The following is a 14,786-nucleotide window of genomic DNA, read 5'->3' on the forward strand; positions in this document are numbered from 1 at the left end:
TTATAGGGAACTAGGGTAGTATTTGGATAAACTTGCTCAGGAACTATTTCATCTCTATAGCTTGAAGTACCTAGTTGGCCTGTTGAGGTATCATTTTGATTTTTATTGACTTCAACCCTACATTCCTCATTAGGGTTTTTAGGAATTTTTTAGTTTTAGGATAAGGAGGAGAGTGATTAGGAACAATTTGTACTAGGGATTCTTTAGTAGATGGCTTGGATGAAGTGGATTCTTTAGAAATTTGTCCTCTTATTCTAGGACTTCTTCTTACAGGGATTTCTTCTAGTATCACAGCCTTCTACCTACCTCTTCCTTTTGGTGTCTCTGCTACAAGAGTAACTACTGCATGACTCGTCTTAGTCTCTTTTGCCTCACAACTATAGGTTTTGGCTTTTCTTTTACTAGAGCAAAGATCTCTTCTTGCAATTTCTATATTCTCTTTGCTCGGCTAGAGGTAGGTTTTTGGGTTTCTTAAATAGGTAAAGGCATAGTTTCATGCACATTCTCTTGGATATTTTCTTGTACATTTTTTTGCACATTATCTTGCACATTTTTGGCTTCAGCCTCTTGAGTTCTTTGCTTAGTAAGTTCATTAGTGGGAACTAAATTCTCCTCACTGGGTTATTCATTAAGGTCAGCTTGGGGTTTAAGGTTTTAGCTTGGACAAATTTTGCCCATGACATGGGAGAAACATCCCTAAGTGATCTCTCTATGAGTAATTTAATTAGGGCATGATGGGTGATGAAATTTTCCTTTCCTTTTTGGGTTTCTTCAGCACTAATACACGACATATTGTACAAGAAATTGGGAACATTTGCTGGATGATTATGCCTTATACAACTGAGCAATTCAAAATGATGTGCATGTAAATATGAAAATCTCCCTTCACATGTAAGGTACCTAATAATTTGCATGGCCAGCTCATTGTATGGTAGCAGAAGAGATGTTCTTTTGCAACCTTGCTTGGTAATATCCATTTGAGGATCAGTTGGTATGATAAACTAAGCTCTGGCTGATCTTGCATCATGCATATTAGGATAATGTTCTCCTATTGCAAGTAACCCAATTACTTTTTCTATTCACTCTTTTGTAGCAACCACGATTAAATCCCATACAGAACCTTCTCCTTCATCAAACATCCTTGTGAATTTTGTGGCTACTTCATCAAATGCAGTCAAACTTAAGAAATACCCTAACCAAACACATGCATTAAATCTCCTTACTGGCTCTACATCTAAGAGCACAACTGTATGCTCCACTAGTTCTCATTGTTATAATTGTCCACACATTTCTACTTAACACTTTCACTATCTACACTGCTTGCACTATTTCCCCTTTATGAATTCAAGCTTCTTTTTTTATTTTATAGACCCATTTTCACATTTCATTTGATAGGTAATTAATGTCATAACAATTTTTTATGAGCAATAATATGGCTTTAATGAGAGTAAATCATGGATGTGTGTGAAAATCGTCCGAAAATGGGATTTAGATCACTTAAAATTTAAATACAAGTCACATCACAACCTGACAATAAAATAATTCAAAAATAAGGGGTACAACACCTTGACACTTGTGTACTTATGACAATTGAATTCCATCAATAAAGGAAATATGAAGATTTGGAAAAATATTTACAAATAAATAGGAATGTCATTGGGTTTTAGTAACCTTCCCTACCCCCTAAGAAATATGGACAAGTGTCCACACTTGTCAGACTTAGTACGAGGTATGGAACTTGCCACCATAATATAAAGAATGTAGTATTAGATATAATCAACAAAATCTGCATATTATAAATGAATAATAATTTGAAAATCTTATACCTGTTAATTAATCATTGCACAAACCAAGAGGTGGAAAAAGTTACGTCAGCAATGACAGCATCTGTCAGCAAACTTGTGATGTTTATCGAAAGCATTAGAAAATGATGACATGGAAGGTGGATGGGTGGAAGGTAAAGAAATGAGATGAGGTGGATAGAGAAGAAATAATAAAGTGAATGGAGAAGTTTGGAACTTTATGTGGATATAAAGTTTTTATTATGAGCATGCACAAAGAAATTAGTGTTGAAGAGCAGTAGTCAGAAGGTTAACACCTTTAGCTACAGGAAGAGTTACCTGATGTGTATTTGAATTTAGCCGTTGAAACTGCTATAGGAAGTCCTCTTTTGTTTGGGGCCATTTATATGACTTGAGTCTATGACCATTGACTAATAATTTAAAAGGCACTAGATCAATCATAGTTAATTAGATAGCTCCATTGTCAAAGACATGAATAATTTCATATAGACCTAGCCATCCTATTTGTAGCTTGCCTAGCATATCTTTAAATTTGGAATCATATAGTAGTGCCCAGTCACCAACTTGAAATTTTTTATTGATAATGTGAGAGTCATGCTATTGTTTTATTTTTTTCTATATAATTTTAATACATTCCAAAGAAGCTTTGTGCATTTCATCCAAAGAGTTAAGATGTAGAAGATGTTCTCTTTGTGCTATAGGAAGTTCAATGTCTAACTCTAGTGTAGTTCTTAAAATTTTATGTTCAAATTCAATGGGGAGCATTGCTACTTTCCCATATATGAGCTCAAATAGTGTGAATCCTGTAGTAGTCTTCCATGTTGTTCTATAGGCCCAAATAGCTTCTTGTAATTTTTTGGTCCAATCCCTACGATGTAAATGAACTATTTTTGTTAGGATGTTCTCTAGTTTGTGATTTTGACCTTTCCTTGCCCATTAGCTTGAGAGTGATAAGGACTTAATTTTCGGTGCCAATTGTTGTATTGTTTCATCAATTTTGAGATCAAATTAGAGGTAAATTACATACCTTGGTCAGTGACTAGCTCTTTGGGTACACCATAGCAAGTAAAAATTTATTCATATAGAAAGTTTGTAACTTTTTCATCATGATCATGCTTCATGGCTGTGACTTCAACCCATTTTGTCAGGTAATCAATGCACACAAGGATATAGGATTTCCCAATGGATGGAGGATCAATTGGACTAGTGAAGTCCATGCCCCATTTGTCAAATGGTGTTAATGCCATCTGTGGGTTAAGAGGTATTTCATCTATTCTTGTTGGTCAGCCCATCCTTTGACACTTATCACACTTCCGTGTATAGTTGAATGCATCTTTGTGTAGTGTAGGCCAATAATAACTACTTGTCAAGATTTTCAAGGCTATTTTTTTTGCTGCAAAGTGTCCTCCACATGGTTCTTTATGACATGCATGTAGAATGTCATATGCCTTGTCCTATCACACACATCTTCTCATAACTTGATCAGGTCTAGTGTAAAACAAGAGATTATCTATCCAAGAGAAATGGGAACTTTTCTCTACAAGTAGCTTCTTTTCCTTGTAGGAAAAATGTTCTAGTATTTTATTAGCTAAAATGTAGTTAGCAATGTTTGCATACCATGGAGTTTGAACAACAATATGAAATAAATGCTCATCTAGAAATGTACCATCTACCAGAGTAGTGTCATTATCATCATGATGGATTCTTGATAAATAATTAGCTACAACGTTGGCTTTTCTAGGCTTATCAATGGTAGTTATATCAAATTCTTGCAACAATAGTAACCATCTTGCTAACCTACCTATTATAGCATGTTTTTTCATGAGATATTTAATTGCTACATGATCGGTATGAACAAATATTGGATAACCAGTTATGCAATGCCAAAATTTGTTCAAGGCATAAACTACTACTAATAGTTCTTTTTTAGTCATTGTGTAGTTTAATTATGGTCCATGAAGGCTCTTGCTAATATAATATATTGCATTTTTAAGATTTTGAGATTGCTGTCCTAGAACTGCACCTATGGCATAGTCAAAAGCATTTGTATATATATGAAAAGGTAAATTCCAATCAAGGCCTTGTAAAACTGAGGCTATAGTGAGAATTTTCTTAAGTTGTAGGAAGGCTTCATTACATTTGGATGTCCAACTAAACTCAGCTTCCTTTGTGAGTAATTTATACAAGGGACTAGCTATTTTTCTGAAATCTCTTATGAAACATCTATAATATCCAGCAAGACCTAGAAAAGATCTTACATCTTTTGATTTTGTAGGTATGGGCAATGTTTGAATTACCTCTATCTTAGCTGGATCCACTTGTATTCCTACAACTAATATGAAATGACCAAGTACCACACCTTCTTCATGAGCATGAAACGTTTTTCACTCTTAAGTGCCAAATTATGTCCTTGACACCTTACTAAAACTTTTTCAAGATTCATCATTGCTTCCTCAAAGGTGACTCCAAATGTTGTGAAATCATCCATATATATTTCCATACAATCGTGTGATATATCAGCAAAGATGCTAATAACAACTCGTTAGAATGTTGCAAGAGCATTACATAGACCAAATGGTAAAAAAAAGTATGCAAAACTACCCCATGGGAATGAAAATGTGGTTTTGTATTGATCTTCAGGAGCAATACTAATTTCATTATAGCCACTATACCCATCTAGAAAAGAGAAATACTTCTTTCCAGCTAGAGTGTCTAGAACTTGGTCTATAAATGGTAGAGGAAAGTGATCCTTTTTTGTGGCTTTATTCAATTCTCTGTAATCTACACAAATTCTCTATTTTCCTCCCTTTTTGGGCACTATGACTAGGGGTGACACCCATCTACTATCAGAATAGGATAAATAAAACCAACATCAAGCAATTTTTGCAATTCATTTTTAACTATTCCTCTAAGGCTTGGATTTATCCTTCTTTGGGGTTGATGGAGTGGTAGACACCCTTCATTGATGTATATCCTATGGGTGCACAATGTAGGACTCAACCCTTTCATATCACCATAGTCCCATGCAAAGGCCTTTTCATGGATTTGAAGCAACTCTATTAACTATTCAATCTGTGTGGTTGTTAATTTGGGATTAACATGGAGATTATGACCTTTAGACAGTTCAACGATAGTGGTAGGCTCTATCATAGAAGCTTCAAAGATTGGACTTGATTCTAATTCACATGGTAAGAGTGGATGAAGAATGGCAGGTTCTTTGAGCATAGTACAATTCTCATTACATTCCACATATGTGATTAATTCCAACACAGAACTTTTAGATACATCTTTTTCTACCATACAACTATTGGTAAGGATACTCTGAAGTACTAAATCTTCCCCCTGCATCTTTAGAAAGGATTGTATATGTAACATCATAAGCTATACTATAGAATTCAACTCTTCTTCTTCATCCCCTAAATCTAGCCAAATAGATGTGCTCAAATCTGGTAATGGTTGAGTTGGAGGATATAAATCAAATTTCTTTGTTGCTTGGCCATTGGATAGAGTGATATTCCCTGATCTACAACTTATACTTGCATTAGCTTTAGTTAACCATGGTCGACCTAGGATGACAGGGTAACCAAATAGATTAACTTTGGGGGACAGAATCATGAAGTCTATAGGATACTCTAGAGAATATAAGGTTACAACTATGTTTTCTATCATCCCATCAGGGGTGATAGTAGAACTATCTGCAAGTTGTAGAATTGTTGGAGTAGCCCTTAATCCTTTTATTTTCAACTTCTTCATAGTGTCTTTGGTCATGACATTTATAGTAGTACCAAGATCTATTAAAGCATTTTTAATAGACTACCCATTTATGCTCACATCCACTACTAGACTACCTGGATCAAAATATTTTGGTGTGATCAATTTTCCTAACATAATGTCAGCCAATTGTCCTACAACATTAACTATGGTGAGGTCCTTTTTCTTCCTTCTAGGCTTCTTTAGGCAGGCATCTCTAAAGGCTTTTCCATAGATTGGAACATCTTTAATGGCTTGGAATAGGGGTATTTAGACATGCATGTTCTTCAACTGATCAAAAATATCAAAATGGTGTTCCTCTAATTGTATAGGTTTATTTCGTATAAGCTTTTCTAGAAAAGGAGGTTCCACTACTAGTTGAACTTGAGCTGAAATGGTGATATTGGTTGGGTCAACCTCTTTAGCAACTAAGGGTTCTAATGCTACAAGAGTATCTAGTATTTCAGTTATAAGAAATGGTTTAGGTACTGGTAAAGTTGTACCAAATCTCAAATGTATATATGTAACACTCAGAGCATAAGTAGGATATTGCTAAGCATCAGCACTATACATGGGTTGTGGTTGTTGGCTATTTGGATGTCGTTGAGGTTGTGTAGGTAACTATGTCTACTTTTGAGGTTCGGGATTTGCAGGTGGTGGCATTAGAGCAGGTTGTTGAATTAGAGGTGGTAATTGTGGAGTATTGGTATTTTGGTTAGGCCACTGTTGAGATCCCCTCCATTAGTTCATAGATTACCAATTCCCTTGGGGTGGTTGCCATTGATTCTACTAGTTTTGCCAATAGTTTCATTGGTTCTGCCATTGGTTATTCTATTGGTTGGGCCAGGATGGTTGGGAATTCTGAGGCCATTGGGGTTGTTGTAGATTGTTTTGCCCAGCATTATTCCAATTAGGTGGATATTCTGGAGGACCTTAGAAATTATAATTTTTTCATTGATTACCATATGAATTTGAATTTTGCAAAGGGTCCTAAGGCATACCTTGACATTGGGCCCATGGATGGCATTGAGCAACAAAAAAAAAATTCTCATCATCTCAATCTATCTTGAGGTACTCAGTTGGAAGATGTTAGTTCTCCATGCTTGCAACCAGTTTGCATTGGCAATCCTTCTTTTGGTTTTGGAAATGAGGGTAGTATTCAGCTAGTTGTAACTCAGCTTCTACATACTTCTTCTTTTTAGTCATTGTGTTGAGATGTGTAGCGACATCATTGATGATATCCTTCTTGAAATCTAACAATAGGTTAGATATCTCAAGCTTTGAAATCCCTTGGTTGATTCCTTTAGTGATTTTGGGATGAGGTCCTTGACCTTTCTTCATGGTTGACCTTGAATAGTTTTGACATATCTTATTGAGGTCATCCCAAGAAGCTTGATATTCATCACCACTAGCCATCAGGTCTAGTGCTTCTAGACAGTTATCATTCACACCTCTCAGAAAGACTAACTTTTGTGAATCCTCGAACAACACATGTTGGAGGTTCTTCTGCGGTGTATATAAGAAACGTGAAACATAGTCTTCCAATGTTTCTTCCTCCTTCTATAATATCCTAAAGACATCATCTCCTCTTGAACTAGAGGCTTTGCAATACTCTTTATACTTATCCAAAAATAGAGTTTGTATTTCATCCCAAGATCCTACTACATTGGCTCCCAACGCAATGAACCATCATAGAGCTGTCTCTTTCAATGTTGCTAAAAATAATTTGAGCTTATGGGCATCAGTGTTGTAGTCAAAACTACAAAAAAGTATGTCAAATTCAAACAAGAAAGTATCAGGGTCTTCGATTGCAAGGCCATAGAACTTTGGAAGAGCAACTGTAGGTATATTCTTGAGATTATCAGTATTTATGAGGCTTGGGAGAGGAAATGGAAATGTAGGTTGTGTCATTACTAGGGGTATTAGATTATGAGGTTGCTGCTGAAATGGAACATTGGGTACTGGATTATTAACAACTAGTGGATTTAAAGTAGTATTATCAAGGACACTGGCCAAAATTTCAGCAAAAGGTTGAAGACCACTTGTATCTATAGGTTCTACTCTTGAAGATGATTCTGTAGGAAAAATGGGACTTGCGTCTTCAAAAGGTAACTCAACTCCTTCTTCAATTTCTTCATTCAAATTAACAGACTCCCGTGGAAGAAATCCACCATATTCATCTCATCATCTTCCTCTTCGATGCATGCAACTAAACTCTTCACACTAGTGAAAGAAGCTTTAAAACTAGAAATTTCTTTTAAAACTTTGTCTAAGAACTATGACTAAAAAATGCTCCTAGCTTGACACCATCCCTGACAACGATGCCAAAAATGATCCGCCTCACAATAGGTGTATAATAATCATGCTCTAGGCCATGCTTAGGAATAATGTATTCAATCTAAGGACTATTTTTCCCACTATGAGGTGCATCTAATCTTGTCAACCTAGGGACATATACTTGAAATGGTCAGCAGAATATGTGCACTAGGTCTCTTAATGAGTCATTATGCTTATGCTGCAAAAAAGTAAAATGCAAGAAAAAGAACCTATACTATTGATGCAGGAAACTAACACACTTAACTATTTACAAATACTAGAAATATAATGAAATGCTAACATATATTCCAACTCAGTTCATCTACTATAACTATTCTCATAGATGTTGCAGAAACATTCACAAAGTATGATGCTTCAAGAAGGAACTTACAACTTCTACTTGCAATACTAGAAATGCTTGGAAATAAATCTATACTACTCTAATCTAATCCACCTCCCAAGTGGGCCTCCTTGGTTGGCTTCTACTAATCTACTAACATAGGATAGAAGCCAAAAACTATTTCGTTACATTTCAAAAATTCATTACAAGGAAAAAAATACATAGAACTGTAAAAACAACTTACTACAAAAGTTAACAGTTTGTTTTCATAAAATTTCTTCTTCTAACCCCTAGCACAACTGGTTTGATCCTTATATATAGAAGATCAATGCTTATTCCAAAACAAAAGATCAAACAAACTAGCTAGAAATTTTTAGGTGAAGAATAAGGAAAGATAATAGCTCAAGGCAAGAAGAAAAGATAATGGCTCAAGGTAGGAATAATAAAGTCTAAACAACTACTTGACATAATAATAAATGTAGAGAATGTAGTAAGTCTTCATAGCTCCTCCATACTCGCAACCATGTCCTTTGGTACATTATGATTTTTCTCCACCATGGCTAAACTTCAACGTTCTTCTCTCCTTGAATGCCATTGGCTCTCTTCAATGTTCAAATTTGAATTATTCTGATCATCTTCAGCTTCACTGCTAACAAGTTAATTATAATGCAGAGATATTTGCAAATAAGAATTATTATCAAATTAAATTCAAATATAATAACACACATTATGATATTTATATGAAATATTGCATCATATATATATAATATTGGCAAAAGATGACATACTATCTACCCATAGGTTAATCATTGGTTTAGGTAAACATAAGTTCACAAATGTCCTGATGAAAATAAAACAGTGTTCAACAAAGTGTTTAAAACTATCATACAATAGAGGCAATAATTAGCCTCATCAACTACCCCATGTCACCTTCAAATTCATTGGTTAATCCATGTCATCGATACCTCATATGCAAATAAACTATGATGTCACCTCCTAGATGAGTCCCACAATGCCACATGTTGTGCAAGCCCATTTTTACATCTCACTCACCAACTAGCCCACCTAGCTTGCAAGAACATGGCATTGTTCTATGTATCACTTTTTCTATGCCATTGCCCTTGAATCATGTGTCAATTTTTACACTATGGTTGGCCCTTAGATCACCATGTCATTGCACACTTGGTTGCCACTTCACAATCCTATTGGGCCTCATAAACATGTGACATCACGTCACATTCTTGTATAAAAATCACAAAGGACCCACCACAACTTGCAAGAATGGAGCAATCAATCACCTGTCCTTCTTGTCCACTTCATCTACATGGTCATCTCAGAGAATGAACCACTTGTCATATTCTCATTTTCTCTTCTTCCTGCATCACAACGGACCCACCAAAAATGGAGCATTCCATCACATGTCCATCTTGTCCACTTCATCTACATGGTCATGTCAGAGAATGTCCATTTTGTCTTCATCACTTCTTTCTTAGTAGGTTTCCATGTCATCATAACTCATCCTCCACTTCACTAGTAGGTTTCCATGTCATCACAACTCATCCTCCACTTCACTTGTTAAGCCAATGGGCTTATATATGGGAGCTTTTCTCCCCTGTTTTATAATTTCTTGCCAGATAATTGTCAGCCTTGCTTGTCAAAAATTATTTGAGACTAGCTATTTCAGATTGTTTTATTTTCTTATATTTATTTTTCTTCCCTTTAATTTTTTTTTCTATATTTTAGTCTAGGATCTGTTTGTTTCTTTAAAAAATTCCTCATCCATATAGAAATGTTTCCCTTCATCTTGCTTTTTTCCTTCTTAGTGCACAATCTTCTTTTGTCTACTATTCATTTATTTACAGCTCCTTGTGGGATTTATTAGGTATGTATTCAGATTTACAGAGGTTTGGGGCATTTACATTTTTGGTAAGTGATTTTAGATCAAGTTACTATTATTTTCAAGAAAATTTTAGTATGCTCTCAATGTTTTTTGGTTTGACTTATATATTTTTGTGGGTATTTGTGTAGGTTCAATGTTTGATTGAAAAATATTTTCAATTTAACATGGATCAATTAGAACATGTGTTGATGCACTTTGTTAGCAAGCATTATCAAAGTGCACTTAATATTTTAAGAAAAAATAAATAATATTGAATGAACTTTAAATTTGGATAGTAAAAATTTATAACAATATTTAATGAATTTTAAATTTACATAATAGAAATCTATCTTGAATCTAAATTTAAAATTAGTTTTATTATTATTTTACTATTAAAATACATATAAATGTTAATTTTAAAGAGTATAGATAAAGTTTATGTAAATTAAATTTATTGGTATGGAAAATCTCAACCTTGTAAATGGAAGTAATCAGGTAGCTTTATTAAATTTCTTAAAATAAACAAAATTAAAAAATATTATACACATTTTTTATCTATTTCTTATTTCAATGGGCATTGCAAGTTTTTAATTTTTTACTTTCAAATTTTTAAAAAAGATTAAGAGTCATTAAGTGAATTATTTTTTTACAATTTTAATAATTTTAGATGTGTTTAAGTAAAAATTATTATTTTGATAATAGATCACAAAATGTAATTCAAAGCTTGTACTTTGTATACAGGACTATCGATATATTAATTTAATTGTAAATTAGTAAAATTATTGATCTAATAGATTTTTATGTATTAATTGTGATTATAAGTCTAATTTTATTATACATTGGACTTAAAACTAAATAATTTAACTCATTTAATTATAGATTAATCTACCAAATAAATTAATTGTAAACTCTTATTATATTTGTCTAATTTTAATCTTTTTTTAACTATATTATTTATTAGATTTAGATGAGAACATTAGTGATAAGCAAAAGAACAATGTGAGCTCTACATGCATGCCATTTTTTTATAAGGCACCTTATCCTTTTACATTTTTCTTTTTAAGCGTCTACATGTAAAAATAACAAAAGTAAACCCCCCCTCATAACCAATATGGGATAAAATATTTGACATTTTCTTCTAGTGTTTACCAAATAACTCCACGAATTCATATCCTACACACAATATATGTGTTTCCTTCATTGTTTGTTGCCTTTCCAAAAAATGATTAACTTTCATAATTGGACCTTAGCATTGGCATGTACATCCTCTAGTACATAGAGATCCACCTTGTAAAAGGAAATTTTTTTACAATTATCCAAATAAAATATTTTAATCATTGAACTTACTCATTTCATTTTGTCCTATTACTAATTGTGTCAGGAGATATCAGTTTTCATCTCAAAGGGGTCTAGTAAAAAAACCGAAGGAAGTTCCAAAGGAGTGAAACTTGGCACACCAACATATGAAGATGCACCAATATGGAGTAGTGATCTGAAACTCATGAGAATATGCAAGGTACAAAATATTTCTTCTCCAATAAGGCCATCTATATATACATTAATTCATAATACAAAAAAAAATTTAAGTTGCATTTGGAATCAACTTAAAAAATAAGTCAAACAATTACTTGGGGGATTATAATTCAAGATATAGGTTATCTCTTATATAGAGAGTACAGGTCTACAATTTGGTCTCTTAACAATCAGGTAGACACATTTTTTAGTTTAGCAAACACTTCAGAATTATAGAACTTGAAAACTTGCTGAAACTAAATAAATTTGGTTTCAAGTAGGCTTAGAAAAGTGATCAAATGGGGTTGTGAGGTTCTAAAAATGGGCGTGGTATAAATATATCAAGTGTATAATTCTTAGGAATAAACTATTTAGTCATACCAATCACATATCACAAGTGATTACATCCTTTACAATGGCATTTGGAGTTTTCAAAATCATGTCAGCATTACATAAAAACAAAATGCTTTTGAAATCAGATTGGAAAACTTATCAAACAGATCCATCAAGGGCTTAACTAAACACATTGGTTTTTTATGATGTCTACAATGCATTGGTGAAGGAGTTACATCCATAGGATTAACTAGGAAAAAAAAAATCACTCACAAAGTGGAGCACTTGAATTCTGAATAAAATGCAATCAGTATGATAGAGGTAAACACTCAAATTTGAGGGATTGAAAGACCTATTAGAACTTATCATGGAGACTTGAAATTCAAAATATAAGTACTCTAATATGAAATGAACACATTCCAAAAGTAATAAGTCACGAAACACAACTCAATATATAAAGGTGCAAACTATACAAGTTCGCTTTGCTTGACACATGCAAAAATGCAGCTTTGACAATTTCTCAAAATGACATCTCAAACAATGATTTAGAATTTCAAGTTGAGGACCTAAGATGCATGAATATGGTAAATTAAATGTTTGGAACACATAGAACACCTAATAAGCGCTATAATTCAAGTTGGGCACTATGGCATGAAAGTTCAAAATGAGGCCTATTTTGCAAAAAAAATGAGATGGTATTCTCAAGAATGTGAGTACAAACAATGACTCTAGTTGGGGATGCATGCCTCTTGTAAGTATGAAAATATTTTAGCATCATGTGGTAAAGAATACTACACCAAGAAACTTTATTCAATAGCTCTTTATTGAAGGCAAGAAACAACTAGTATAAATGTACAAATGATTACCCCATGCCAACAAAACTTGAAGTCCCCTTTTACCTCTATCAAATGCTTGATTCTGATTTTCATTCATTAGAGGCAAAGTGGAAATGCAGCTTACTTCAACAAGTATGTTGGCATTCTTTGTTATCTCATTAGGAAAAACATGATCAATCTGTTCATCATTATTGTGCATATGCAGTTAGTCCAAATCTGAAAAATTTGTTCACCATGTGTCACAACCTATTCCCTCAAACCGAATAAATCGGTGAACTTATTTCCACGTAGATTTTATTCTTAAAAACCGAATAAATCGGTGAACTTATTTCCACGTAGATTTTATTCTTAAAAATTCTTCCTGTTTGGCATTAGTGGTTGATTATTATTGTTAAAATGAATGTAGTTAATTTTCAAACCTATTAATTCGCACCATTGATAGAATTTTGGGAATCAGTTTGGGATTAGTTATGAATTGGGTAGTATTTCCAGCGCATTTTTCTTGCCACCGCTACCGGCAAGAAAAAAATGAATATCGTATCCTGAGAACATCCGCTCCTCGTAGCAATGGGCTCTGTATTGGGAAGCCTAATTCCAACCACACATCGGCAATGCACGTGTTAAAGCTCAAAGCATCTTCTGCCGCAGCACAAGAGACTGAAAACAGTGCAGAAGATCTTGTAGACTCTCGTCTTTGCATGAACTCGAAGACTTCTTGGTATTGCGTGCTTTGGGGAAAATGGCGGAATTCAGAAGAATGGAAGGAGAACAATCTGGGAAAACAACACAGGAAAAAGAAACTTAGCCATCGCATTCCAGGTTCCTTCTCTCTTTCTAAGTGTTGCATAATTTAATGAACAAATTGTTTGATTTAAGACATGGTGAATCAGTGAAAGTGAATCTCTGAAACGTCTTCCTCAAAGCTCATTGATAGTGTTGGGTTTTTCTGCTAATTGTGGTCAACGTTCATTCATGAAGACAGATTTTTCTTGCTTGCCACGTTAATAAATTTTCAACAGTTCATCGGTATCACCAATGGTGATCTTCATGTTCAAGGGCAATTAATAATGGTCACCCTATAGTTAATAACAAGACATTTTAGCGGTTGTGGGTTTCCTAAATTGGAGGTCAACTAATTTATGTTCTATATATCTCTTTTCATTTGAATGGCTCACAAAGAGCCCATCAGGGATCAAGTCTTGTTGAGTGCAAGGTCTGAACATATCAAAAAGGGATGAGGCCGGGATCGTGCCCTGGACGAATTTGGCAGCGTGGATGCTCCTCAGTCCTTGGCTCTTACCCGAAGAGGTTTCAGGCACGCGTGGGCCCATATCGGATACCTAAAACATCTTTGTGAATTACATCCATCAAAAAAAATTATTGGTAGTACAGACTTTGATACTAGAGTTGTCCAGTGTTCACAGCAGGGCACATATTAAGTTTGTTTCAATTTTGTGTTAGAGAATGATTGACTGAAATGCTATTTGAGCACTTCCCGTTGATATTTTTATGGTGTTGGTTTCGTGGGCTTCAAGTCTGCCTATCCCTACAATGGCTCTGTGTTTCACAGCCTATATTATAAGTTATCACCCATTTTGGGCTTCCCCTGTTAATTATTATACAGTCTGAACAGGATGAGAATTAGCATAGATCGTTTCAATAAAAAGAAGAATTTTACATTGCAGCTCGGCAACTTTGTCTAAAGATGTGTCAGTCTCAGGTATGATACTATGCAAGTTCGACTTTATAACATATGACTCTTTGCATGTTATTTGATGGATTGGATGTAGGAGAGGCACAATGTAAAAAGGAATCATGTGGTGTGCAGATAATGGAGTCAATGCAGGGTGTTGTTTTTATTTTGTTTGACAAATTAAAATGAGGCATTGTTTAAATTTTATTGTGATTGTTTTATGTATAGAGAACTCTTTTCAATGCTTGCCTAGGTTTTAGCCTCATCAGCATGCTGTGAAGGCTTTTATACATGTATGTGTGTGTGAATTATAGAATTTTCAATG

At 34.1% G+C, this 14,786-nt stretch overlaps 1 protein-coding gene across 1 annotated transcript; it reads left to right on the plus strand.

Annotated features, from left to right (window-relative positions):
• The first annotated feature begins 13,236 nt into the window (after window positions 1–13,236).
• On the plus strand, window positions 13,237–14,452 carry LOC149562627 (uncharacterized). Its single transcript, XM_089823900.1, has 2 exons — window positions 13,237–13,587; window positions 13,948–14,452. Exons 1-2 carry the CDS (start codon window positions 13,239–13,241, stop codon window positions 14,004–14,006), a joined length of 408 nt encoding a protein of 135 aa, XP_089680026.1. The 5' UTR covers window positions 13,237–13,238; the 3' UTR covers window positions 14,007–14,452.
• The last annotated feature ends 334 nt before the right edge of the window (window positions 14,453–14,786 follow it).

The sequence above is a fragment of the Cupressus sempervirens genome, chromosome 4 (assembly GCF_028749045.1).
Source record: "Cupressus sempervirens isolate cs-2001-9-10 chromosome 4, ASM2874904v1, whole genome shotgun sequence".
Lineage (NCBI taxonomy): Eukaryota > Viridiplantae > Streptophyta > Pinopsida > Cupressales > Cupressaceae > Cupressus > Cupressus sempervirens.